Source organism: Trichomycterus rosablanca, chromosome 6 (genome assembly GCF_030014385.1).
Source record: "Trichomycterus rosablanca isolate fTriRos1 chromosome 6, fTriRos1.hap1, whole genome shotgun sequence".
Taxonomy (NCBI): Eukaryota; Metazoa; Chordata; class Actinopteri; order Siluriformes; family Trichomycteridae; genus Trichomycterus; species Trichomycterus rosablanca.
The window spans coordinates 28977290-29004700 of NC_085993.1; the positions used below are offsets into that span (position 1 = coordinate 28977290).

Here is a 27411-nt window from a genome sequence, read left to right on the forward strand (position 1 = left end):
GTATGTAAGCTAATATAAGCTACATTCTGAAAATTACAAAAAGTGCACATCTGCATCTGGGAGTGTAATGAGCAAAACTGTGTTTTGCCTGTCAGATGCCTGGGGATTGCCACAGCTGGCTTCCACAATGCCCATCTAATGTAGAATAGAGATAATGGAATGGTGCTTTTTTTGTATGGAAAATGCAAATAAAATAAAAACACAGTGTTCCTTACATTTACTTTGACTTTTATTTGATTGCAGACAGGATGAACCTGAGATATTTCATGTTTTGTCTGCTCAACAGCTCGGCGGCAATTTAGGGCTAGTAATGAGGTGAAAAAACTAAATAATGATGTGATTCCAAACAGGTGATGTCAACAGGTGATTGTAATAATGGTTTGGTACAAAAGCAGCATTCAGGAAAGGCTGAGCCGTTGATGAGTAAAGATGATCAGAGGATCTCCAGTTTGTCAACAAATGTGTGAGAAAATTATTGAAATGTTTAAAAACAATGTACCTCAAAGAAAGATTGGAAGGGATTTGCATATTTCTCCCTCGACAGTGCTTAATATCATTAAATCATTCAAGGAAACGGGAGGAATTTTAGTGTGTAAAGGCCAAGAGCGCAAGCTTAAGCTGAACGCCTGTGATCTTCGATCCCTCAGACGGCACTGCATCAAGAACCACCACTCAACAATAGCTGATATAACCACATGGGCAAGGGATTACTTTGGCAAACCTTTGTCAAGCACTACAATACAGAGTTACATGCACAAATGCCACTTCAAACTTTACTGTGCAAAAAAGAAGCCTTATGTTAACCTTGTCCAGAAGCGGTGTTGAAAAAAATGGATGCCATGTGCTCCAGACAAAAGACGAAAAGGACCGTCCAGACTGTTATCAGCAAGTCTAAAAGCCAGGGTCTGTCATGGTATGGGGCTGTGTCAGTGCCCTTGGCAAAGGTCATTTACACTTCTGTGATGGCAGCATTAATGCAGAAAAGTACATTGAGATCTTAGAGCAACATATGCTGCCTTCAAGACATCATCTTTTCCAGGGATGTCCATGCATTTTTCAACAAGACAATGCAAAACCACATGTTGCACACATTACAAAGGCATGGCTGCGGAAGAAGAGGGTACGGGTACTGGACTGGCCTGCCTGCAGTCCTGACCTGTCCCCAATAGAGAATGTGTGGAGAAAAATGCGACAACGACGACCCCGTACTGTTGCACATCTTAAGACGTGTTTGCAGGAAGAATGGAACAAAATAAAGCTGAAACACTAAATCACTTGGTATCCTCAGTGACAAAATGTCTTTTAAGTGTGGGGAACAGGAATGGCAACATTACAAAGTGGTAAATGCTTTACTGTCCCAACTTTTTTTGGAATGTGTTGCAGGCCTGAAATGCAGGACTGAAGGTTTATTAATAAATGAAATGAAGTTGAGCAGATAAAACATGAAATATCTCAGGTTCATCCTGTCTGCAATCACATCCTGTCTGCAAGTCAAAGTAAATGTAAGAAACTCTGTGTTTTTTTTATTATTAGCATTTTCCATGCTGTTCCAACTTTTTTTGATTTAGGGTTGTATTTTGTTTTAACCAGATATACAATAATTTAAACATAGTAAGGGATAAAAAGATAGAACACAGAAAAATAAACACATACATACTCTCAGATGAGATCTTACATGAAGTCTGAGGTGTTTGAACAGGGGGACTGAATAGGTCTCACGCCACCTCAATTTCTTGGGTATAGCAATCCCATTTCTTCCAGTTTTACCCCCTCTCTCCTGACGTCATATGGAATAAGTTAACATGTCCATCGAATAGATGTAGGTGATAATTTTGATAAAAAGATCCACAGATGGGGAGCAGTAATAGCTTTTGTACATGCAACCGTCACTCCTCCACAAGCTTTTAGGGGTTGAACCAAGATACATAGGCTTAAAAGACACCTCCACAATAAAACCCAGGATCTAAGAAATTTAATTTCCTACATTGTCCCAAATAAACTGAATTTTTGTCCAGTACCATACTATGTTTTTAAGGTCTACATGTATTGCCCCACATTTCTTCTAGCTTCAAAACTGAGTCCCACATAGCCTGGATTTGTGCTTGGGGGTTATGAAAAATGTAATAAGACCCCAGCAACTCCTCCAAGTGAGTTAGTGGAAGTACACTGGGTTGTCCATACTCGTGACCACTCGCATATCTTGTACCTCAAGTCTCACATAAGTAGTAGAGTTAGGATTCGTTAAACAAATGGATTTGTCAAGAAAGCCTTTATTTCCTTCACCCTCATGCATCCATGAAAATCTAACGTTCGTATGAGCAACACAGTTTCTGAAAGCTATTAACTTCCCTATCCGACACCATTTTTACAGAGGGCAGTAATGCCACCTAGTGTCCATTGTATGTAATGATGATCATACAATGCTGGTATGAAATGCTGATCATAACTGGCCTTTAATTTCTCTTGAAATCAGGAATATTTTAATCACATAAAATTATATTCTAAAGAAATAAACAACCCATTGACTGTGTTTGCAGTAATTCCTTCGTTTTTTCAAAACAGATTCAGTGGGTAGCACTGTCGCCTCACAGCAAGAAGGTCCTGGGTTCGATCCCCAAGTGGGGTGGTCCGTGTTCTTTCTGTGTGGTGTTTGCATGCTCTCCTGTCTGTGTGGGTTTTCTCCGGGAGCTCTGGTTTCCTCCCACAGTCCAAAGACATGCAAGTTAGATGAATAAGAGATACAAAATTTATCATGACTGTGTCTGACATGAAACTTGTGAACTGATGAACCTTGTTCAATGAGTAAAACTACCTGTCCTGTCATGAATGTAACCAAAGTGTGTAAAACCTGACGTTAATATCCTTATGAATAAATAAATTAATAAATAAATTGTCAAAACAGGTTAAAACTGACTGTAGTGGTATATTCATTTGGAAAAATGTAATATATATATTTTTCATTTAGCCTCATAGGTAGCTTTGCACCAATGTACGAGTGGTCGAGTGGTCTTAGCAGAGCAGCAACATTGCAGCTACAATGAAGACTCTCTTGGCAATATCAAGGTAGAATATTTTACTTAATACCTTTTTTATATAAATGTTGATATGTGTAAATATGTTCAAAAAGACAAAGGTTCTCATGGGGTGTCCTAACTTTTTCACATGACTGTATGTGGCCCATTTTCTAAATTGTTTAAGAGGAATCTCTATAGGCAAAGTTGTAAAGCTATAAATACAATAATTTGGAGAGAATACTGTCATTATTCTGCTAGCTATGTCAAGGGGAAACAAGGTTTAACTGTTCATACCCGCATATTTTTTTTATTAAGCCAATTTAAATTAATGGCCATCATAAGTGACACATTTTTGATGGATAGACCCCAAGATACTGTATGTATGATGATTGGCAGTTAAATTATATCTCTTTACCAGCTCTTAGAAGGGCGATAGTTAAATGTCAAAGCCTGTGTTTTATGAATATTCGGTACATATCCAGTAACTCCCATATTTTTAAAATATTTTTTAATGAGGGTCACGGTGGCTCAGTGGGTAGTACTGTTGTCCTGTTTCAGGTCCTTTCTGTGTGGTGTGTGCATGTTCTCCCTGTGTCTGTGTGGGTTTCCTCTGGGAGTTTTGGTTTCCTTACACAATCCAAAGACATGCAAGTAAGGTAAATTGGAGATACAAAATTGTCCATGACTGTCCATTACATTTGTGAATGATGAATTTTGTGTAACCAGTCATTACCTGTCCTGTCATGAATGTAACCAAAGTGTATAAAACATGACATTAAAATCCTAATAAATAAATATTAATGAGGGTACCCCTGATCCTGGGTTTTGTAAAGTCACCAGCACAACCTGGTGCTATTTTTGATGACATTTACTCATGACATGTTTAGGATAAATTACACTATCACTCAGGCATTAACACTCAACATCAGTGCCTCAGTAATGCTCTTATAGCTGAATGGAAGCAACTCTCTGCAGTTATATTAGAACATCTAGTGAAAAGCCAACCTTTTTTGATAGTTACATATACTGTATATCTTTGGTTGAAATTTTTATATACCAAAATGACCTATATGGCTGTACCTATAGATAGCTGTAGAAGGTGAAAGCCGTAAATTCTTTTCAGTGCTGCGCTGAGAAATGTTGTCTTCGAACTGGCTGACAATTCTCTCACAAAGTTTGTCACAAAGTGGTGAACCACAGTCCATACTTGCTTGCAAAAACCATGCCTTTTGTGGATGCTTCTTTTATACTCAATCTTGATTCTCATATCTGTTACAGTAAAACTAATTGTGGAATGTTCCAGAACATTGTTACTTGTATAAAATAATCTTTATAATTTTACCTCTGTTTTTGAGTGTGTCACATTCTATTGCTTTTTATATTTACGAGGGCGGCACAATGTCTCGGTGGATAGCACTGTTGCCCCACTGCAAGAAGGTCCTGGATTTGATCCCCAGGTGGGGCGGTCCGGGTCCTTTCTGTGTGGGTTTTTTCAGGGAGCACCAGTTTCCTCCCACAGTCCAAAGACATGCAAGGGAGGTGAATTGGAGATACAAAATTGTCCATGACTATGTTTGACATTAAAGATTAGAACTATTGAATCGTGTGTAACGAGTAACTACCTGTCCTGTCATGAATGTAACAAAAGTGTGTAAAACATGACGTTAAAATCTTAAATAAAAAATTAATACATTTTATATTTATTAAATACAATTGTCAATGAAAACACTGACAAGACTTTTGACAAACTTTTTTTTGTTATTTTATCAGTAAAATAAAAGTTTAGGTAATTTAAAATCACAGTTTTTAGTTTTTATTGCATTTGAAGAAAGAGTTCCAACTGTTTTAGAAATGGGGTTTGTATATGTTATTACAGAACATGACATTATAATAATGGGATGTGATTACATATACAGTATAAGAAATTCATGATTTTGGAGTGAGAGTTTCAAGAAGTTTAAATGTAGAAAAAATGGGTAAAGTCAAAGTTACAAATGTTACATTTACTCTGTTTTAATTTAAAACTAAGTTCCATAAAACAAATGTGTTTGATAATTGTGTACACTTTTACTGTGCACTTAAAGTAGTGCAGTTAGTGTTGATGCTGCACACCTGCAGTGACATTGTTTGATTTCAAGGAATAGGTATTATGTAAGTTCTACCTGGTTTACATGGGTTTTCACTGGGTACTTTGGTTTTCTTCCACATCACAAAACCATGCAAGTTTGTGGATTTATTTATTTATTTTTGTAATATGACCCTAAGAGTGACTTATTGTGTGATGCCATGAAATGAACTTGTCCAGGGTCCGTTTTTAATTTGCGGCCAGTTAATATCCTGACTAGGACAAAGCATTAACTGAAGATTAATAAATGATTAATTAATTAATTATTATTATTATTATTATTATTACAACCCCAAATTAACCCTTTCAGACCCGAATTATGTCCAGTGATGGAAAAAGTAAAAGAATGTTGTTTTCTGTCTGCAGTGCACTCAAAAACAAGGCTCAGTCAGAAAAAAAAAGAAATATAATATTTGTATGTTATTTTTCAAAATGTCCATTGCAGTGGACGGTTGGTCTTAACAGACATAAAGTAGTGCTATAAAAACATTTTCCTGAGGATTAATTGTACACTATTTTACTGGGCATATAGTTCATTATGTAGATTGTACAATACCGTTGCATTATATACTATAGTCGTTTACCCAGCAAATATGTTCCTGTTTAACTGTTGCCTATTATCAGGCACGTGCACAGATAGACCCCTAGTGGTGCTCAAGCACCTGCCCTTTTGCCAAGGACGGATTAAGGATAGTCTGGGCCCCTGGGCAAAGAGTTGCGCTGGCCCCACTGGCCCGGTCAGTAATCCAGCCATGCCTTTTGCCCTGGATGAGAAAAGTGCCCTTTCTGCTAGAGCCCAATTTTTTTCTACATTCATCAATATTTAAAAATAAAAATTACCCTCTCTGTCATCAATTCCCCCCAAAAGTGTTTTGATATCTGACGGGCATTTATTTGAGTTCTTGTGAGAATTCTGCCCCGATCTGGGGTGCGTTTCCCGAACAACCACGGAGGTTAGCATTGAACTACCATAGTACGATGCATCGTTAAACTAACAAACATCCGAATTACGACCGTTTCCCGAAACTGTCGTAACATGTTGGTACAACAGTAGTTCGAACCACGTTGGTTTAAACCACCGTTGTCTGAACTACAATGTTTCCCGACGTGTTCGCTTTGATTTCCACAGCGAGAAACGTGGAGAAACTCACAAAGTTTGTAATTTTAGACCAAAATATGAGCGCTGTGCCCGAAATAACGTCACTATTATTTAATCTAATAATATATATTCATTCACCGCCACCACCACCAACAAAAACATTCATAGAAATGACAATAATATTGAAATAAGCATAAAAATAATCAATACTAATATATTATAATTATTATAAGTAAAATAATTCGAATTATATACAAATCTTCTTCTTAAAGGGGATAAACTAATGAAGGCAGTGTAACGCGTTTGTGGGAGTGGGGGTTCGAATCCCATGAAAAGAATCTTTATTTCTTTCTTTTATCTTTTTCATAATGGCAGTGAAATATCTAATTGATGAACAATTGATTTATTAATCCTTGGTACCAAGAAAATAATGTTTAAAAAATATTATCTTAGTTATAAATCTTAGTTCCCATGGATTATACCAACAACAAACAATTAATATGTTTTTACTAGTGCACATAGTATTTTCATAGATAGATAGATAGATAGATAGATAGATAGATAGATAGATAGACAGATAGACAGACAGACAGACAGACAGACAGACACATAGATAAATGTAAAGTATAAATTATAAAGTGTACCGTGCAAAGAGGTGTGTATGTGCCTGTCTGTGCATACATGTGCACACCCACATACATACATAGATACAGTGTATCACAAAAGTGAGTACACCCCTCACATTTCTGCAAATATTTCATTATATCTTTTCATGGGACGACACTATAGAAATAAAACTTGGATATAACTTAGAGTAGTCAGTGTACAACTTGTATAGCAGTGTAGATTTACTGTCTTCTGAAAATAACTCAACACACAGCCATTAATGTCTAAATGGCTGGCAACATAAGTGAGTACACCCCACAGTGAACATGTCCAAATTGTGCCCAAAGTGTCAATATTTTGTGTGACCACCATTATTATCCAGCACTGCCTTAACCCTCCTGGGCATGGAATTCACCAGAGCTGCACAGGTTGCTACTGGAATCCTCTTCCACTCCTCCATGATGACATCACGGAGTTGGTGGATGTTAGACACCTTGAACTCCTCCACCTTCCACTTGAGGATGCGCCACAGGTGCTCAATTGGGTTTAGTCCATCACCTTTACCTTCAGCTTCCTCAGCAAGGCAGTTGTCATCTTGGAGGTTGTGTTTGGGGTCGTTATCCTGTTGGAAAACTGCCATGAGGCCCAGTTTTCGAAGGGAGGGGATCATGCTCTGTTTCAGAATGTCACAGTACATGTTGGAATTCATGTTTCCCTCAATGAACTGCAGCTCCCCAGTGCCAGCAACACTCATGCAGCCCAAGACCATGATGCTACCACCACCATGCTTGACTGTAGGCAAGATACAGTTGTCTCGGTACTTCTCACCAGGGCCCCGCCACACATGCTGGACACCATCTGAGCCAAACAAGTTTATCTTGGTCTCGTCAGACCACAGGGCATTCCAGTAATCCATGTTCTTGGACTGCTTGTTTTCAGCAAACTGTTTGCTGGCTTTCTTGTGCGTCAGCTTCCTTCTGGGATGACGACCATGCAGACCGAGTTGATGCAGTGTGCGGTGTATGGTCTGAGCACTGACAGGCTGACCTCCCACGTCTTCAACCTCTGCAGCAATGCTGGCAGCACTCATGTGTCTATTTTTTAAAGCCAACCTCTGGATATGACGCCGAACACGTGGACTCAACTTCTTTGGTCGACCCTGGCGAAGCCTGTTCCGAGTGGAACCTGTCCTGGAAAACCGCTGTATGACCTTGGCCACCATGCTGTAGCTCAGTTTCAGGGTGTTAGCAATCTTCTTATAGCCCAGGCCATCTTTGTGGAGAGCAACAATTCTATTTCTCACATCCTCAGAGAGTTCTTTGCCATGAGGTGCCATGTTGAATATCCAGTGGCCAGTATGAGAGAATTGTACCCAAAACACCAAATTTAACAGCCCTGCTTCCCATTTACACCTGGGACCTTGACACATGACACCAGGGAGGGACAACGACACATTTGGGCACAATTTGGACATGTTCACTGTGGGGTGTACTCACTTATGTTGCCAGCTATTTAGACATTAATGGCTGTGTGTTGAGTTATTTTCAGAAGACAGTAAATCTACACTGCTATACAAGCTGTACACTGACTACTCTAAGTTATATCCAAGTTTCATGTCTATAGTGTTGTCCCATGAAAAGATATAATGAAATATTTGCAGAAATGTGAGGGGTGTACTCACTTTTGTGATACACTGTATATACACGTGCCACAATTCTGTTACATTTAGAATTATGTTCCTTCTCTGTTTCACAAAAGTTGTGTGCAGTGGGTGATTATGATTGTCCATAATAAAAAAAAAGTGATTAGAGTAATGAGCCTCTACCAAACAGCTGAGGTGATCACAAAAATGATGAACTTTTAAGGGTATTTTTTCAGCTGCAGGCTGTAATTTTACATATAGGTTTCTTGAAACAATCTACCCAATATTTTCCAGTTTAACATATGTCAAACAAGAAGTATGGCCCAAACAAGATTATTTAAATACAGCTTATTTTTATCCAGTTATTCAGACTCAAAGTAAGATCAGCCAAATGGTTTAAATAACTGTAAAGCTTTCAATGTTGTCTCTTCTGATTTGTTTGTAGTAAAATAACACTTTTCACCACTTCAACACTTTTTCCTACGCCTAAAAGTAAACACATTTCCACATAAACTATAAATTTAAAGGGTAAATGTTATGTTGACCTTTTTCATGCTTTGTTTAGTTCTTTTACCTTTGGTTAAGTCATGTAATAATTAAGCAATGTGGAGCAATGCATGCAGGCCAAGAAAGACATCACCAATTAATAGAAACTATGTTTGGCCTATAACCCCAACCCACCCTCTAGAAGTACTTAAGTATATTCATACACATGCATATGCATGCTAATGTACATATAGTTATGGCTATATTGGCCCAATCCAATGTGCAATACTTGTCACTTATCACCTTATATTTAAGATTTAATCTATATTTAATCTGTACCATATACTGTATACTTGGAACTGCACCTTCCTGCACTTTCTAATTCCATTCCATTGTTTATTTACACTCAATCCATCCTCATTATCAATAACTGCTCTGTAGCTATGCAGTATTTGTAAAACTCGGGTTACATTCAATCAAATTTTTTATAGTGTGTATTTGATTTGATGTACAATGCTACTGGGACTCTACTGGGATTTTTCTTCAGGATCAATAAAGTGTCTGTCTGTCTGTCATCCATCTATCCCACAGCTTTTCCCTTCACTATTCATTTTGTAATTTTACATATAATAATTCTCACTTATGTTACAACCGTTTCATTCATTCATTCATTCACTCATTCCTGTATGAATCCATTATGTACAGATGATGGTTTCTATTAAATATCACAGTCACAAATGGGAAAACAACATCCACATCCTTTCCCATACACTATATGTAATATGTAAATAATTATTCGACAAATGCAACTATATTTACATTAATACATTAAGAAGTCCATTAAGAACTACATTATTAAACATTTTACATTGTAAATGTTTGTACACCAAGATTACCGTCCAAAATTACCGTCCTTTAACGGCGTCCTACGTCAGTGATGACGTAGTCACCAGGAACTACGCTTCTAACCACACATCTACAGGTGTAGTTGGAACTACACAACTTGACCACAGTATTTACGAACGTTCGTTGGAACCATGCTTTTGAGAAACACCTGTGTCGCCTTACGATGTTTTGAACTATGCAACTTACCAACGTAGTTACAACAGTAGTTCGAACTACGGTTTCGGGAAACACTTGCATCGCAACTGCATCGTTCCAACTATGTAAGTTGCTACCGTAGTTAGCAACTATGCTTTTGGGAAACGCACCCCTGATCAGCAGCGCACACAAGCTCCTGTCTTGCTCCTCCCTCCTCCTTCTCCGGTTAGCACTTTTACAAATTAAAGTTCGTTTAATTTAAAATCTTAGTTTGTTTAATTTAAAATCTTACTTATTTTGATGTGAAAGCCTGAACGATCCTGCTCCCTTCACCTCAGTAAAGAGCCTCGCCTCCTTAGTACATAGTTGTATTATATAAAGTATATTGAATGCTTTATTTTATTTCATTTATTCAAAGCAGAGTTTTGATAAGTTTTAAGTTGATGATTATTTAATATATTGTTTGGTTATTAAAAAGCACGCACAATATGGCCTTGTTTTTGCCTGTTTTTCATTTATTTAAGCAATTTGATCATTTGAGTTATTTGATTAGATGTGTATTGATTGTGTTAACAAAAATAAATATATAAGATACATTTTTTTTTTTTTTTTTTTTTTTTTTTTTTTTTCTCTTTACATTTTATTAATAATTTTGGCAATGGATGCCTTTTTTTTGGCTTGAGCACCTGCCCCCAAAATTGTCTGTGCACGTGCCTGCCTATTATGGAGAGTCAGCATCAATCTATTTCTGACACTTTACTTTGTTTAATTTAGTTATTTAAATTGTTTCAGTGAATGTTACATTCTCAAAGTAAACTGTTTAAACATAGTCGTTTAATTTACAAACAATACATTTATTACTGTGTTGTACAGAAAAAAAAATCAAATCAACGAGCACTGGTGCATCAGGAAAAGTAGTAAACTGGAAAATTAAAAGCAAGTCAGCTGCTGCCCTCTAGTGGCTAAAGAATACATTGCATTTATTGAAAAGCTCTGTGGAAATACATGCGACACAATCGACACACATTTTATGAATAGAAATGAAATATTATAACCATGGATTAGAACAAACAGAGCAAACTCTTTACTTCTTTATTTTTCTACTCTTTCCCTCCATCTTTAAGGTTTTTCCAGGTTTCTTTTTTCCTTTTTTCAGCTCTATTGCTTCTTCAAAAGCCTTTGTTGCTCGAATCCGTCTTTTGCCAAGTGGAGTCCGGCTGTACCAAGCCTACCAGTAGAAAGAATTACAAAATTAATGCAGGGAAAGACCAATTAAATTTTTTTTTTCACTTTACATTATATTGCCAAAAATATGTGGAAACCCCTCCTAGTTTTTGAGTTGTTGAGTATTAGGTGTATGAAGCAGTGGTCTAAAATAAATGATATACACTATATTGCCAAAAGTATTCACTCACCCATCTAAATCATTGAATTCAGGTGTTCCAATCACTTCCATGGCCACAGGTGTATAGAACCAAACACCTAGGCATGCAGACTGCTTCTACAAATATTTGTAAAAGAATGGGTCGCTCTCAGGAGCTTTCTGCAGAGTCGATTGCTACAGACCTCCAAACTTCATGTGGCCTTCAGATCGGCTCAAGAACAGTGTGTAGAGAGCTTCATGGAATGGGTTTCCATGGCCGAGCAGCTGCATCCAAGCATTACATCACCAAGCGCAATGCAAAGTGTCAGATGCAGTGGTGTAAAGCACGCCGCCACCGGACTCTAGAGCAGTGGAGACGTGTTCTCTGGAGTGACGAATCACGGTTCTCCATCTGGCAATCCGATGGACGAGTCTGGGTTTGGCGGTTGCCAGGGAACGGTATTTGTCTGACTGCATTGTGCCAAGTGTAAAGTTTGGTGGAGGGGGGATTATGGTGTGGGGTTGCTTTTCAGGAGTTGGGCTCGGCCCCTTACTTCCAGTGAAAGGAACTCTTAATGCTTCAGCATACCAAGAGATTTTGGACAATTTCATGCTCCCAACTTTGTGGGAACAGTTTGGGGATGGCCGCTTCCTGTTCCAACATGACTGCGCACCAGTGCACAAAGCAAGGTCCATAAAGACATGGATGAGCTAGTTTGGTGTGGAAGAATTTGACTGGCCTGCACAGAGTCCTGACCTAAACCTGCTAGAACACCTTTGGGATGAATTAGAGTGGAGACTGCGAGTCAGACCTTCTCGTCCAACATCAGTGTCTGACCTCACAAATGCGCTTCTGGAAGAATGGTCAAAAATTCCCATAATCACAACTTCAACTCTTCTGGGAAGGCTTTTCACAAGGTTTATTGTGAAAAGCCTTCCCAGAAGAGTTGAAGCTGTTATAGCTGCAAAGGGTGGGCCGACATCATATTAAACCCTATGGATTAAGAATGGGACGTCACGCAAGATCGTATACGTGTGAAGGCAGACGAGCGAATACTTTTGGCAATATAGTGTACCTTAACTTTGTCGTAGTTTTGGTAAAGCCCTTTTCTGTTCCAGCATGACTGAGCCTCTGTGCTCAAACCAAGGTCCATAAGGATATGATTTTAAAAGTTTTGTGTAGGAACTTGCAACGACCCCTGACCTCAACCCACAGAACACCTTTGGGTAGAATTGGGACGTTGACCACAAGTCATACTTTTACGTCTAACAATACTATTTAGTATTTTGACTAAATGGGCTTTTTCAGATGATTGGAGGCTGTTATAGCTGTAAAGATGGGCCTAACTCCATATTAATGTCCCTAGTTTTGGAATGGGATGTCTTTAAACTCCTGGTCAGAGGTCCACATACTTTTGTATATGGTGTATATAGTATAGAAAATTTGATCCACTTATTCCATGAAACCTTAAATCAGTTACGGTCTGTAACTATATCCAGATTTACACTGTAGTTTTAAGTAGTCTTGTAACTTAACTACTTCAGAATTATGTAAGATTATTAAAAATGTCTTGTATAATTAACACACTGTGCATTATTATATGTATTGTGTCAGATGGTACAATAAAACTCTTTAAGGTTAGACCTGCACACAAATTCTAATGTCACACCATTATTTACAAAAACAAACCTGACCTACAAAAAGCAAAGAAAGTAATTTAAAGCTAGGTATAAAGAAAAACATTAAATGCCTGTTCAATTTTTTAGTGTCTGTGATAGCTGCTGTGCCTTTGATCACTTAGGTCGTGTTTGTAGTTCGATTCCCTTGGTCCAGACAAACCAAGAAAATGATACATTGTTACATTTCAATTCTGGTTTTCTTAGCGTTCACACTCACAAATTTACAACCAAATCAATAAAAGTGACACACGTACTGTATGATGTATGGGGGAACTTCAAAAAGTTTCCGCACTTTTATATTTTCGTTGAAAACGGTGAGGGCGGGAGGAGTAGTAAAGGAAAGCTTTAAGGGGAAGATAATTTTCATTTGATGATGTTGTGAAAGCAGTTTGCTGATGGCATTATTAAGTTGGTATGATGCTTGGAAAATGCATTGGTAGTGGACTATGTAGAAATGTGATGTAATTTGTTTTGGAAATTCTTAATGAATAGAATTTAAAAAAAGTGTGGAAACTTTTTGAAGAACCCTGGTATAATATAAAGATGAAACTCTAACCTTAAAGGCTTCCTCCTCCTCTTTATAAACAGGGTCTTGCCTGGCGAGAGGTGGAATAAACTCCACTGCAGTAAGGGGTCTTTTGACTTGTTGACTGAGGCGATGAGAAGTCAAGACACTCTGCACGGCCTTCAGGATGTGAGCTTGGGTGTAGCCATCAGTGACTTTAGCTAGTGAGCTTAGGTCCAGATTGAGGTTGAGGTGAGCCCCTCGTATTCTGAGCATCTCTTTCCACAGAACTATAAACATATAGGAATTATTATTATTCGGAGTCATACATTTTGATCCAACAGCAATACAGCTGGATACATTTTAACATAACCACTCTAGCTTGTCTTGATCTCAATTATATGTGATAAAATGTATGGAGACCAAATGCCTTCAGATCTTCTGTGTGCTTAAATTGAAGTACAATAAATGAGGGTCCAAACACTACAGTTAAATCAGTGTCAATCACAAGATGCAGCTTTTTTTCCTCCAAGTGTATAGATGATCCTAATAATGATTATGAAAAAAAAATATGATATATCAATTATGACATTCAAAGCAACATAGGCAGCTAACAAGCCACACAAATTGTGGGCTCCCAAAATGCAAGTGCATCAGTCACAAAACAAGAAAATTATCTGGTCGTATCCAATCACCCTATTGCATTACGCTTCCTCTCTACTGATGCTGATCTCCACCGTGATTGAGAAGAGTGAGACTGAAACACTCCCCCTCCGACACTTTTGCAATAGCTGACTGCATCTTTTCATCTGCACGAGGCAAGTTCATATGTGGATCAGCTTTGTGTACAGAGAGACACACCCTGATTCTTATTATCCCTCATCTCTATGCAGGCACCATCAATCAGCCAGCAGAGGTCGGATTTGCATTAGTTACAAGTTCCCAGCCAATTGTTGTTAGTGTAGGCGCCCAGTAGGCGTTTCAAACCGTCGAGTTCTAAATGTCAACTCTGGTGTGCTAGTGTGTTTTGCCGCTACCAATGCAGCATTTATTAAACTAGCAAATGACATTAGCAGATAGGAACAGAGGTTGTGTTTAATTGTTGTTCTTTATGTAATAAAGAATGTAACTGTACATCAACTGTATTATTGATACTGACTTTTGGTCCTTTTTGATGCATTTAAGCAGTCTACATATCATGTGGGTCATTGTCTGATATCTTATGTTATTGTATTGGGGACCTCAAAAGCCTGTAAAAAAGATATTAAAAAAAAAAAACCTCTATAAGATCAATCACAAAAATCCCAGAACGTTTATTTTTTGATTTGGGACTATGTCAAATATCAAACGCACCAATGGCATCAGCTTAAATGGAATAGTGGTTGCAAGTCAAAGACATTTGACGAGGTGTAATTCTCACTGAACTACACTTCAAAGCATTTTCTGCGCCTTATTAAATGTTACTCATTATACCGCAAATGGTTATTATACCGTAAGTGACATATGGAAGAAGTAAACAGATCTAACTATTGCACATATTGTACATTCCATCACACTTTATACACTAACATACTATATTATACATTTGTACTTACTTAGTCTTGAAGAGTAGTCTGGTCTGGGTATCAGTATGATCTTTTTGTAAACTTTACAGAATGGTTTGGGGTCTGCATCAAAGGGTCTGCGAGAGGTTCCAATCAGCAGCACACGATCTTCTGCTTTAATCGACTTCACCAGCTTTGGTAAGTCCTTCTTCAGCCTTTTGGGCTCCATCTTTAGCAGTAAGATATAAGGGTCAATGACAAGCATTTTAGTGTCCATGTACATTATAATTTATTTATGTAATGAATAAATGAGACAGCCTATTATTCTACAAATCCACCTTTATTTATAAACACATTTTAATGTATCAAAATAAAATTAATTCATAAACTATTTAAAGAGGTCATTTAAAAGTAAACTAATTACATTTAAGCCATATAAACGTTTAAATGAAATATGTTTCCACCTGAAAATTATTATGTTGCACAGTAGGAAAATGTTAGAACTTAGATGTAACTTCTTACTTGGTGAGATGTCACTTTTTTAATTGACATGATTTTTTTTGAAGTATTTTTATTAGTCACATTGTTAAACTTTCACAAAAAAACTGACCACTACACATTATTTACATAAACAGTATCCAAACAGTCTTCCACACTGTGTTCAATTTTTGTTTCTACATACATTTATGCAGCCATAAATTAATACATAAAATAAAGTAGATACAAATATACAAGCCCCCAACTTAAGTCTTTGTAATAAAAATTTGGCCGCATCTCCAACATTCCAGTATAATAATTAATGATCAAAGGGTAAATTAAAGTTACTAGCTCCTCTTTGTTATTCTTTTAAAGAATATTCTTAAGATTCTATCACCAGTGTAGTCCAAAGCACAGTTCAGATATTATACCATTGTCTGAGATTATCTTTAGCCCAGTATGTTAAATAATCCATCGGCAAGAAATGAAAAATTAATTGACATGATTTTAATGAAGAAGTGGACAGGGTGTTATGAGAAAAACAAATGACTTGCAGTGGATTCAAAAATATTTAGAACTATTGATTTATTGCACACTTTATTGTGCTGAGGGTTTGACTTGATTTGACTTTATATTCTGAGTGGATATATTTGCTACATTAACCCATTATTCTACACTTAATTCTGTATAATGACAAAGGGAAAACATGTTTTTTAAGATAAGTAAACACTGAAGAATTGAGGGCTGGATGAGGCAATCAAACACAGTAACATCTTTAGATAAACTGTTTTTCAAAGCACAAGCAAACTCATACTTTGTAATTACGAGTAATTACATGAATTTAAAGAACCAGTTTGTGCCAAACTTTGTAAGAAAATGGTCAATCAGTTCAAAAATAAACATTTCTCACTGCAGTATTGCACATAATTTAGATATTTTACAATCTGCCATACATAAAATTGTAGAATTATCTGATGATGTGAGAATGCATGAGTATCCATGGTTTAATTAACTTGCATATGTATGATGCTACCAATGATGCAGAGATAGGAACATCTGAATTAGGTCCTGGTAGTACAGCAGGTAGTGTTGGTGTTCCATAATTCCAGAGTCCTTGAGGCCTTGGTTTTAATTCCTGCCACAAGTTACTGTCTTTTTTTTTTCAAATCTGAGTGGATTAACTGCCTGTACTGCTGTGTTTTTTTTTTTCTCATCATCTTGGGTGGCACGGTGGCTTAGAGGGTAGCACTGTCGCCTCACAGCAAGAAGGTCCTGGTTCGAACCCCAGGTGGGGCGGTCCGGGTCCTTTCTGTGTGGAGTTTGCATGTTCTCCCCGTGTCTGCGTGGGTTTACTCCGGGTGCTCCGGTTTCCTCCCACAGTCCAAAGACATGCAAGTGAGGTGAATTGAAGATACTAAATTGTCCAAGACTGTGCTTGATATAAACTTGTGAACTGATAAACCTTGTGTAATGAGTAACTACCGTTTCTGTCATGAATGTAACCAAAGTGTAAAAACATGATGTTAAAATCCTAATAAACAAACAATCTCATCATCTTCTGTCACTGCTCATGAACACAAATACAAATGGCAAATCTGGCAATAAGCAATCTGGTAAAGTGAACCTGTAAGACCACACAGCCAGACGAGGGCAGTACAAGCTATCCTTTACCCACACAAAAGGGCAACTGATTGGATCATTGTTAACACTCAACTCCACAGTGAATTAGTAAAGCTCTATTACATTCCTGATTTCTCTAACCACCTGTCATCTTTGGTTTTATTCAGCTTTAGTGTGGAGGACTGTGTATCTGTGTGTGTTTATGCTCTGTAAACCAACATGTTTAAATAGAACAGTTGGCAGATGTACCTCTTTTTCTGGTTTTGGGACTTTCTTGTAGAATGTTTTCTCAGCGTCTCCGATCCAAATGACAGAGGGTTGCAGCTGGCGAGCCACCTGCCAAAACATAAAAAACAAATACATGTACATTCAACAGCCAAGGAATTTATTGTACAAGCAAAACAGAAACGATGTAACTTAAATTAGCAGTGAACCCAAAAATATTTCAGAGGTACTGAAAATTTTATGAACAATTATAACAATATATCAAATCGAAAGAGCTAGTGGGGAGGGCATCTAAAACAGCTTTTAATCACTCTTGGAAAGCTCTCATACTGTTTCTAGGTTTTTAAGAGATGAAAAAGATATTTATTTTACAGTCTGAACTCCAGAACTTTTCATAAAGCTTTAATAATATTAATTGGGGAGGTCATGACAGGGTTATTGGCCTTGCTCAGGGGCCCAGTAATGGCAAACTGGAGGTGGTAAGGCTTAAACCAGCAACCTTCTGATCACTATGCTATGTACACCGATCAGCCATAACAGTAAAACCACCTCCTTGTTTCTACACACATTGTCCATATTATCAGCTCCACTTACCATATAGAAGCACTTTGTAGTTCTACATTTGCTGACTGTAGTCCATCTGTTTCTCTGAATGCTTTGTTAGCCTCCTTTCATGCTGTTCTTCAATGGTCAGGACTCTCCCAGGGCCACCACAGAGTAGGTATTATTTGGGTGGTGGATCATTCTCAGCACTGCAGTGACACTGACATGGTGGTGGTGTGTTAATGTGTGTTGTGCTGGTATGAGTGGATAAGACACAGCAGCACTGATTGAGTTTTTAAATACCTTACTGTCACTGCTGGACTGAGAATAGTCCACCAACCAAAAAATATATACAGCCAACAGCGTCCTGTAGGCAGCATCCTGTGACCACTGATGAAGGTCTAGAAGATGACCAACTCAAACAGCAGCAATAGATGAGCGATCGTCTCTGACTTTACAATTACAAGGTGGACCAACTAGGTAGGAGTGTCTAATAGAGTGGACAGTGAGTGGACACAGTATTTAAAAACTCCACTCATACCAGCACAAAACACACTAACACACCACCATGTCACTGCAGTGCTGAGAATGATCCACCACCTAAATAATACCTGCTCTGTGGTGGTCCTGTGGGGGTCCTGACCATTGAAGAACAGGGTGAAAGCAGGCTAAAAAAAGTATGTAGAGAAACAAATGGACTACAGTCAGTAATTGTAACTACAAAGTGCTTCTATATGGTAAGTGGAGCTGATAAAATGGACAGTGAGTGTAGAAACAATGAGGTGGTTTTAATGTTATGGCTGATCAGTGTATGTACTTAGATACAAGCAAAGCTGCACAAAATTGGTATTAATCACTTTAACTCAAGCTCTTTTTGTCATATGTTGTTATTATTTCGTTGTGTTCCCCTGTATGTCCCAAAAACCACAGGATTGCAATGTGTGACTTGGTATCAAACTAACATTCAACGCTGCCATGTTTACTGTGTGTGTGCCAAAGCTTAGCCAGATGCCTATGGCAGATAAGGCCCAATTAGAGAGGCATGCAGCAGATAGGAAGGTGCTCCATTCATTTCATAAAAGCAGAGCAAGCAGGAAGTTGTGATAGGACACAGTTCGACTCCTAGAAGGCATTAAGAGAGGTGCTGAAAGCTACATCCACACAATGCAAACAGCTTAGTTTATCTGCCGCGCCGCCAGAGCTGCCCCGGCAGTACGAAGCTTAGCTTTTCTCCCCTTTCTTTTGGCAGTGAGTCAGAGGCTAGCACACAAACACAGCTGCAACACAACAACCACTGACCCCTCACATAAAACACTGCATTGTAGATCATCCAGCGGCTGCACATTTACAAGCAGAATGAAAAGGCAACATGGGGACATGCCTCTCTCAGCTTTCAGTTCCTCATAAAGTACCCACGTCTGTTTATGTTTGTATTTTGGGAAAAAGTAAACAGGGGTGGAAAGTCCTAGGTAGAAATGTCAAATTCTGTATGCTTGCTGCCTTGGTGATGCAGTAAGCAACCTATGTGGATGTGCGTGCCGTGGTGGCCTTGTAGGCATAACGGCAAACAAAGCAAAGTCTAATCATTCATGTTATGTCTCTTCTGCATTATTTGGGCAGATGTACTCCTGCTCAGACATGAGCGCAGTGTTTTACAGACTTTATGGATCTAATTAAAACTGGTATTGACTCATACAACCCAAAATTTGAAAAGCTGATTGGTGAAAAGGTGAAAGTTGTAAATTAGAAACAGGTGATTGTAATCATGATTTGGTCACAGCATTCACAAAAGGATGACTCCTTGAGGAGCAAAGATGGGCAGAGGATCTCCAGTTTGTCAACAAATGCGTGAGGATATTATTAAAATGTTTAAAAACATGTTCCTCAAAGAAAGATTATAGAGGATTTCCATATTTCACACTCTTCAGGGCATATAATCATTAAAAGATTCACGGAATTTGGAGAAATTTCAGCGTGTAAAGAGCAAGGGCACAAACTTAAGCTAAACAAACTTAAGCCCAAGTTCTCTGCTTCCTCTTGCATGGCACTGCACCAAGAACCATCATTTATTAATAGTCAATACAACCACATGGGCTAGTGATGTGAACCTCGAAACTCATAAGCGAAACTGAATCGATTCATTTGAAGCTCAGTGTTTCGAAACTTTGCTTCGAAGTCCGTATCAAAATGAAAATATCACGTGACTGTCCCGGAGAAGGTTACATTACATCACACTGTTTCAAAACGTTTTGAAACTGATCAATTGTATGTGTCGATGTGTAATAAATATTGCATAGGCTGGTTGCACAAGCACTTCCATTTTTGATTGTATAATAAATCATGGTCAATATCAGACACTCATTATATGACTGAATGATGTTTTATACCACTATCAAAACACACTTTTTTCAGTGATCTAAAAGACCGATGTTACTGTTAGACCACTGATTGGACACTAGATGTCACTGTGGTGCGATGATTCGAACGTTTCAGAAGCTTTTTCCGAATCATTTGTTTAATTTGCTTTGATCTCTCAAAAGCCCCACTTATGCCATCACTAACATGGGCAATATTCACAAATGCCAGTTTACTGTGCAAAGGGTCGTTCAGGTGGCGCAGTGGAAAAACACTCGTCGGTTCGAAACTCGGCTCTGCAATCCGGCTGTGCTGGGCAGCTATATGAACAACGATTGGTTTGTTGTTCATACAAGGGAGGGAAGAGCTGGATAGGGGTTGGGGAATAATGTGATCAGGGTGTGGCTCTCCGTACACAAAGCCGATCTGCATATGAACTCGCCTCGTGCAGGTGAAAAGATGCAGTCGGAGGGGGCATGTGTCAGTTCGCTCTCCTCAATTGGGGTGGGGGTCAGCACCAGTACAGAGGAAGCATAATGCAATTGGGTAAAAATTGGACGTGCTAAAAAAATCATGAGAAAAGGGGAGAAAATGCATTAAAATGAAAAAGTCTTATGTTAACCATGTCCAGAAGTAGCGTCTAGACCTCTGGGCTCTAAGGCATCTGGGATAGAACATCACACTGTGGAATTGTGTATTTTGGTCAGACAAATCAGTATTTTAGAGCCTTTTTTGGAAGAATTTACTGTGAGGAGCTGTTAGCAATGACTCTCAGATGTGGCTCAAACACCTGATTTAACTAATTAAAAGTGGTGTCCACATACCTTGCTGGAATTTTACTTTAAAAGAACATCTTATTTGATATATTGTCAGCTATAATACACAAATGTGTCCAGAAAGAGCTAGTCTGGCTGCATGTATCAACCAACCAAGAGCCAAACCTGAGCTTTACCTGATTCCAGTTTTCTAATCAGTTGGTCTCGGTCTTACAAACGACTGCTCAGTGAAATCAGGTGAGGCTCATGCCTGGTGGGTATAAAACCTACAGCCACGCCAGCCCTTTATGGACAGGATTAAACATCAGGGGTGTACATACAATGTCATTCTGCTCTGCTAATGATTGATTTCTGCCAAACCAAGTTCTAACATTCCAAAAAAAGTTGGGACAGTAAAGCATTTACCAATTTCCTCCCGATTCCTTGAATCATTTAATGATGTTATGCACTGTAGAGGGAGAGATAGGCAAATTCTTTTCACTCTTTCTTTCAGGTACATTGTTTTTAAACATTTAAAAAATGTTCTCACGCATTTGTTGACAAACTGGAGATCCTCTGATCATCTTTGCTCATCAAAGACTCCTTTCCTGGATGCTGCTTTTGTACCAAACCATGATTACAATCACCTGTTGACATCACCTGTTTGGAATCACATCATTATTTAGTTTTTCACCTCATTACTAGCCCTAAATTGCCCCAGTTCCAACTTTTTTGGAATGTGTTGCAGGCCTGAAATGAAGGAATGGAGGTATATTAACAAATAAAATGAAGTTGAGCAGACAAAACATGAAATATCTTGGGTTCAGACTGTCTGCAATCAAATAAAAGTCAAAGTAAATGTAAGGAACACTGCATTTTTATTTGATTAACATTTTTCATACTGTCCCAACTTTTTCTGATTTGGGGTTGTATGATTAGTGTAGGTATTTGTAAGGAATTTGTTTACAAGTAGATAAAAAACATGAGGGGAAGCATTCTTCCCTTACCTTGAGAACCATGTGAAGGAGGTACTGGAGTCCACTCCTGCCTGGATATTTGCCTGTCAGATTGGCAGGGGAGAGGTTGAACAGGTTGGCACCAGTCTCAGTGCACAGTGCATGCAGGAGCATTTTTTTGCCCACCCCTGACGGGCCAGCCAAAAGCACAGAGGGGATTAGAGGTCCTCTCTCATGGACACACTGGGAGCCTTAAAAAAGATTGGCACATTAATTAATGCTTCCACAACTCCATATTTGACTGATTTAACAGCTACATAAGAGGTAACCACATCAATTTATTAGGGGTAGTGAATCCATAAAGAGCCACTCTATTAAAAGGCATTGCACACGTGCCCACTTATTCACACTAGGGACATTATATGGTAGTTCACACATCTACTAGCATGCTTTTTAAGAGGTACAGTGGTGCTTGAAAGTTTGTGAACCCTTTAGAATTTTCTATATTTCTGCATAAATATGACCTAAAACATCATCAGATTTTCACACAAGTCCTAAAAGTAGATAAAGAGAACCCAGTTAAACAAATGAGACAAAAATATTGTACTTGGTCATTTATTTATTGAGAAAAATGATCCAATATTACATATTTGTGAGTGGCAAAAGTATGTGAACCTTTGCTTTCAGTATCTGGTGTGACCCCCCTTTGCAGCAATAACTGCATTTAAATGTTTCCGATAACTGTTGATCAGTCCTGCACACCGGCTTGGAGGAATTTTAGCCCATTCCTCTGTACAGAACAGCTTTAACTTTGGGATGTTGGTGGGTTTCCTCACATTAACTGCTCGCTTCAGGTCCTTCCACAACATTTCGATTGGATTAAGGTCAGGACTTTGACTTGGCCATTCCAAAACATTAACTTTATTCTTCTTTAACCATTCTTTGGTAGAACAACTTGTGTGCTTAGGGTCGTTGTCTTGCTGCATGACCCATCTTCTCTTGAGATTCAGTTCATGGACAGATGTCCTGACATTTTCCTTAAGAATTCTCTGATATAATTCAGAATTCATTGTTCCATCAATGATGGCAAGCCGTCCTGGCCCAGATGCAGCAAAACAGGCCCAAACCATGATACTACCACCACCATGTTTCACAGATGGGATAAGGTTCTTATGCTGGAATGCAGTGTTTTCCTTTCTCCAAACATAACGCTTTTCATTTAAACCAAAAAGTTCTAGTTTGGTCTCATCCGTCCACAAAACATTCTTTTGTCCACGTGATCTGTAGCAAACTGCAGACGAGCAGCAATGTTCTTTTTGGAGAGCAGTGGCTTTCTCCTTGCAACCCTGCCATGCACACCATTGTTGTTCAGTGTTCTCCTGATGGTGGACTCATGAACATTAACATTAGCCAATGTGAGAGAGGCCTTCAGTTGCTTAGAAGTTACCCTGGGGTCCTTTGTGACCTCGCCGACTAATACTCGCCTTGCTCTTGGAGTGATCTTTGATGGTCGACCACTCCTGGGGAGGGTAACAATGGTCTTGAATTTCCTCCATTTGTACACAATCTGTCTGACTGTGGATTGGTGGAGTCCAAACTCTTTAGAGATAGTTTTGTAACCTTTTCCAGCCTGATGAGCATCAACAACTATTTTTCTGAGGTCCTCAGAAATCTCCTTTGTTTATGCCATGATACACTTCCACAAACATGTGTTGTGAAGAGCAGACTTTGATAGATCCCTGTTCTTTAAATAAAACAGGGTGCCCACTCACATCTGATTGTCATCCCATTGATTGGATCATTTTCCTCAATAAATAAATGACCAAGTATAATATTTTTGTCTCATTTGTTTAACTGGGTTCTCTTTATCTACTTTTAGGACTTGTGTGAAAATCTGATGATGTTTTAGGTCATATTTATGCAGAAATATAGAAAATTCTAAAGGGTTCACAAACTTTCAAGCACTACTGTATAAAAGGAAATTAGTGTACATGATTAAAACCCACATGAACACAAAGTCATCAAACCACATTTTACACAGACAGTACCGAATATGATGTACAGTAAAATGCAGAACTGTTGGGTCTAATGGTAAAGATGGGTAAAACAGTTTTTTTTAAGGTGGGTCCAGTTTCTCCAGAATCAATGGGCAAAATATAGTAACATGCCAATCTGTTGTGGGGCCTTTACACAGCTCATTATACGATGGTTCTTCGAAAAGTTTCCACTCTTTTCTAAAACGCTATTAAGAATTTTAAAAACAAATGACATCACTTTTCTACATAGTCACCTTTCGATGCATTTTTCCCAGCGTCATACCTACTTTTTAATGCCATCAACAAAAAATGTTTTTGGTTGAGTGTGTAGCCACTGATGCACCGCTGCTTTCACATCATCATCACATGAAAATCTTTGAACCCTAGATCCCAGTGGTAGTGGGCTAGTGAGATTGACCACGGTGCTACTCAAGGAGTGGTCTACAAAGTCAGCACACTTTGTCTCATTTTCTCTCTGTGCCATATTTTTATTTCCTAATTACAGATGAGTCATGACTGTAAGCATATCCAAACTCACTGTATTTAATGACATTTTACATGTGTGAATGTATGTATAGTTGCAATCACAAATATTCAATACCCCCCACCTAAAAGTGTTGTGTTAATGTGTATAGTATTTAATTAAAACATACAAGTGGACAAAAACATCCTCACATCAATGCTCTATTGGATCTTTCTGTTTCTCTTTTTTTTTTTTTTTTCCTTCCCTTTTTCTCCCTTTTAGCACGTCCAAATGCCCGATTGCGTCATGCTTCCTCTCCACCAATGCCGATCCCTGCTCTGATTGAGGAGAACGAAACTAACCCATGCCCCCTCTGACACGTGGGCAGCATGCCGTATGCATCTTATCACCTACACTTTGACGAATGCAGTGCAGCTCAGCGTTGTGTACAGAGAGACACACCCTGAGAGCACTCTTTTCTCATCTCTGTGCAGGTGCCGTCAATCAGCCAGCAGAGGTCGTAATTGCACCAGTCATGAGAGAGAGACCCCATTCAGCTTAGTCCCGCCCATATCTGAACAACAGGCCAATCGTTGTTCATGTGGCCACTCAGCCTTAGCCGGCAGGTAAGATGTATTCGAGATCCCAGCTCTGGTTCCAGCATGTGTTTTTACCGCTGTGCCACCTGAGCGGCCTATGAAGCTCTTGGTTAAGTGATCTTCATATGGCTTTTCCCAGCCTTTATCAGGTCATCCTGTAAGTCTTTTCAGTAATACATGTTTTTGTAGTCCTGATTGCTAGGGTGTCTGTATGAAATTGTGGGCTTTCTCACATGGCCATGGCCAGGTTTTCCTGCTGCACCATAAATCCAATACGTCCAATGCTGTGTTTTAGACATTTTTAAGTTCTTGGAAATCTTCTTTTGGTGCAATAAAATGTTCTACTCTCTCAGCATTTGTGACCGCTTCTTAGTTTTCATCATGGTTGAACACATTTTGAACACTTGAATCTCTGCTTGGTGTTCATATAACACATCACAGCTAAAGCAAAGCATGTTCTAACCCAACTTTAGATCATACAGACTAGCAGTAGGTTTTGTTTGTTTGTTTGTTTATTAGGATTTTAACGTCATGTTTTACACTTTGGTTACATTCATGACAGAAATTTAAGTTACGCATTACACAAGGTTCTTCAGTTCACAAGGTTATATCGAACACAGTCCTGGACAATTTTGTATCTCCAATTCACCTCACTTGCATGTCTTTGGGCTGTGGGAGGAAACCGGAGCTCCCGGAGGAAACCCACGCAGACACAAGGAGCACTTGCAAACTCCACACAGAAAGGACCCAGACCTCCCCACCTGGGAATCGAACTCAGGACCTTCTTGCTGTGAAGTGACAGTGCTACCCACCGTGCCACCCGCAGTAGGTTTTAAGATGAGCAATATTATGTAGGGGTTGAATAATAGTAACATGACAGTATTAACAGAATATCTTGATACTTTAAAATACTACATACTTTTTCTTTTTTTGTTTGCTGTGTTAACTGAATTTAAGCCTGAAAAAAAAGCTTAAAGTTATAAATCTTAATTTTGTTTGGGAGGATGAATATTTCCAATTGCAGCTGCATGTATGGGTGAATGATGAAAAAGTCCAAGACGAAAATCCCTGAAGGGACAGTACAGTATATTTTACAATTAAACAACACTAGTTTTTTTTGTTTTGAATATTTTATGGGGGTGTAAATTATTGTAGCACCTGGTTTTGTTAATATAAATTGTTAATAAGGATTTGCATAAGTTTAAAAGATATACACTATATTGCCAAAAGTATTCGCTCGTCTGCCTTCACACGCATATGAACTTGAGTGACATCCCATTCTTAATCCATAGGGTTTAATATGATGTCTGCCCACCCTTTGCAGCTATAACAGCTTCACCTCTTCTGGGAAGGCTTTCCACAAGGTTTAGGAGTGTGTTTATGGGAATTTTTGACCCTTCTTCCAGAGGCGCATTTGTGAGGTCAGACACTGATGTTGGACGAGAAGGCCTGGCTCACAGTCTCCGCTCTAATTCATCCCAAAGATTTTCTATCGGGTTGAGATCCGGACTCTGTGCAGGCCAGTCAAGTTCTTCCACACCAAACTCGCTCATCCATGTCTTTACAGACCTTGCTTTGTGCACTGGAGCGCAGTCATAATAGAACAGGAAGGGGCCATCCCCAAACTGTTTTTAGAAAGTTGGGAGCATGAAATTGTTCAAAATCTCTTGGTATGCTGAAGCATTAAGAGTTCCTTTCACTGGGACTAAGGGGCCGAGCCCAACTCCTGAAAAACAACCCCGCACCATAATCCCCCCTCCACCAAACTTTACACTTGGCACAATGCAGTCAGACAAGTACCGTTCTCCTGTACTCCTGTTCTCTCCAAACCCTGACTCGTCCATCAGATTGCCGGACGGAGAAGCGTGATCCGTCACTCCAGAGAACATGTCTCCACTGCTCTAGAGTCCAGTGGCGGCGTGCTCTACACCACTGCATCCGACGCTTTTCATTACGCTCGGTGATGTAAGGCTTGGATACAGCTGCTCAGCCATGGAAACCAATTCCATGAAGCTCTCTACGCACTGTTCTTGAGCTAATCTGAAGGCCACATGAAGTTTGGAGGTCTGTAGTGATTGACTCTGCAGAAAGTTGGCGACCTCTGCACACGATGCGCCGCAGCATCCGCTGAACCCGCTCTGTCATTTTACATGGCCTACCACTTCGTGGCTGAGTTGCTGTTGTTCCCAATCACTTCCACTTTGTTATAATACCACTGACAGTTGACTGTGGAATACTTAGTAGTGAGGACATTTCATAACTGGCATCCTATCACGG

General features: G+C 38.9%; 1 protein-coding gene across 1 annotated transcript in view; it reads right to left on the reverse strand.

Annotated features, from left to right (window-relative positions):
- Nucleotides 1-10976: 10976 nt before the first annotated feature.
- Nucleotides 10977-27411, reverse strand: part of iqca1 (IQ motif containing with AAA domain 1) — a 120113-nt gene continuing 103678 nt past the window's right edge. Inside the window, exons 15-19 of the mRNA XM_062998096.1 lie at nucleotides 22088-22287; nucleotides 17452-17538; nucleotides 15157-15334; nucleotides 13613-13851; nucleotides 10977-11241 (exon numbers count right to left, since the gene is read on the reverse strand). Coding sequence (XP_062854166.1) covers nucleotides 11098-11241; nucleotides 13613-13851; nucleotides 15157-15334; nucleotides 17452-17538; nucleotides 22088-22287 — 848 coding nt within the window. The 3' untranslated portion in view covers nucleotides 10977-11097. The remainder of the gene's footprint in view (nucleotides 11242-13612; nucleotides 13852-15156; nucleotides 15335-17451; nucleotides 17539-22087; nucleotides 22288-27411) is intronic.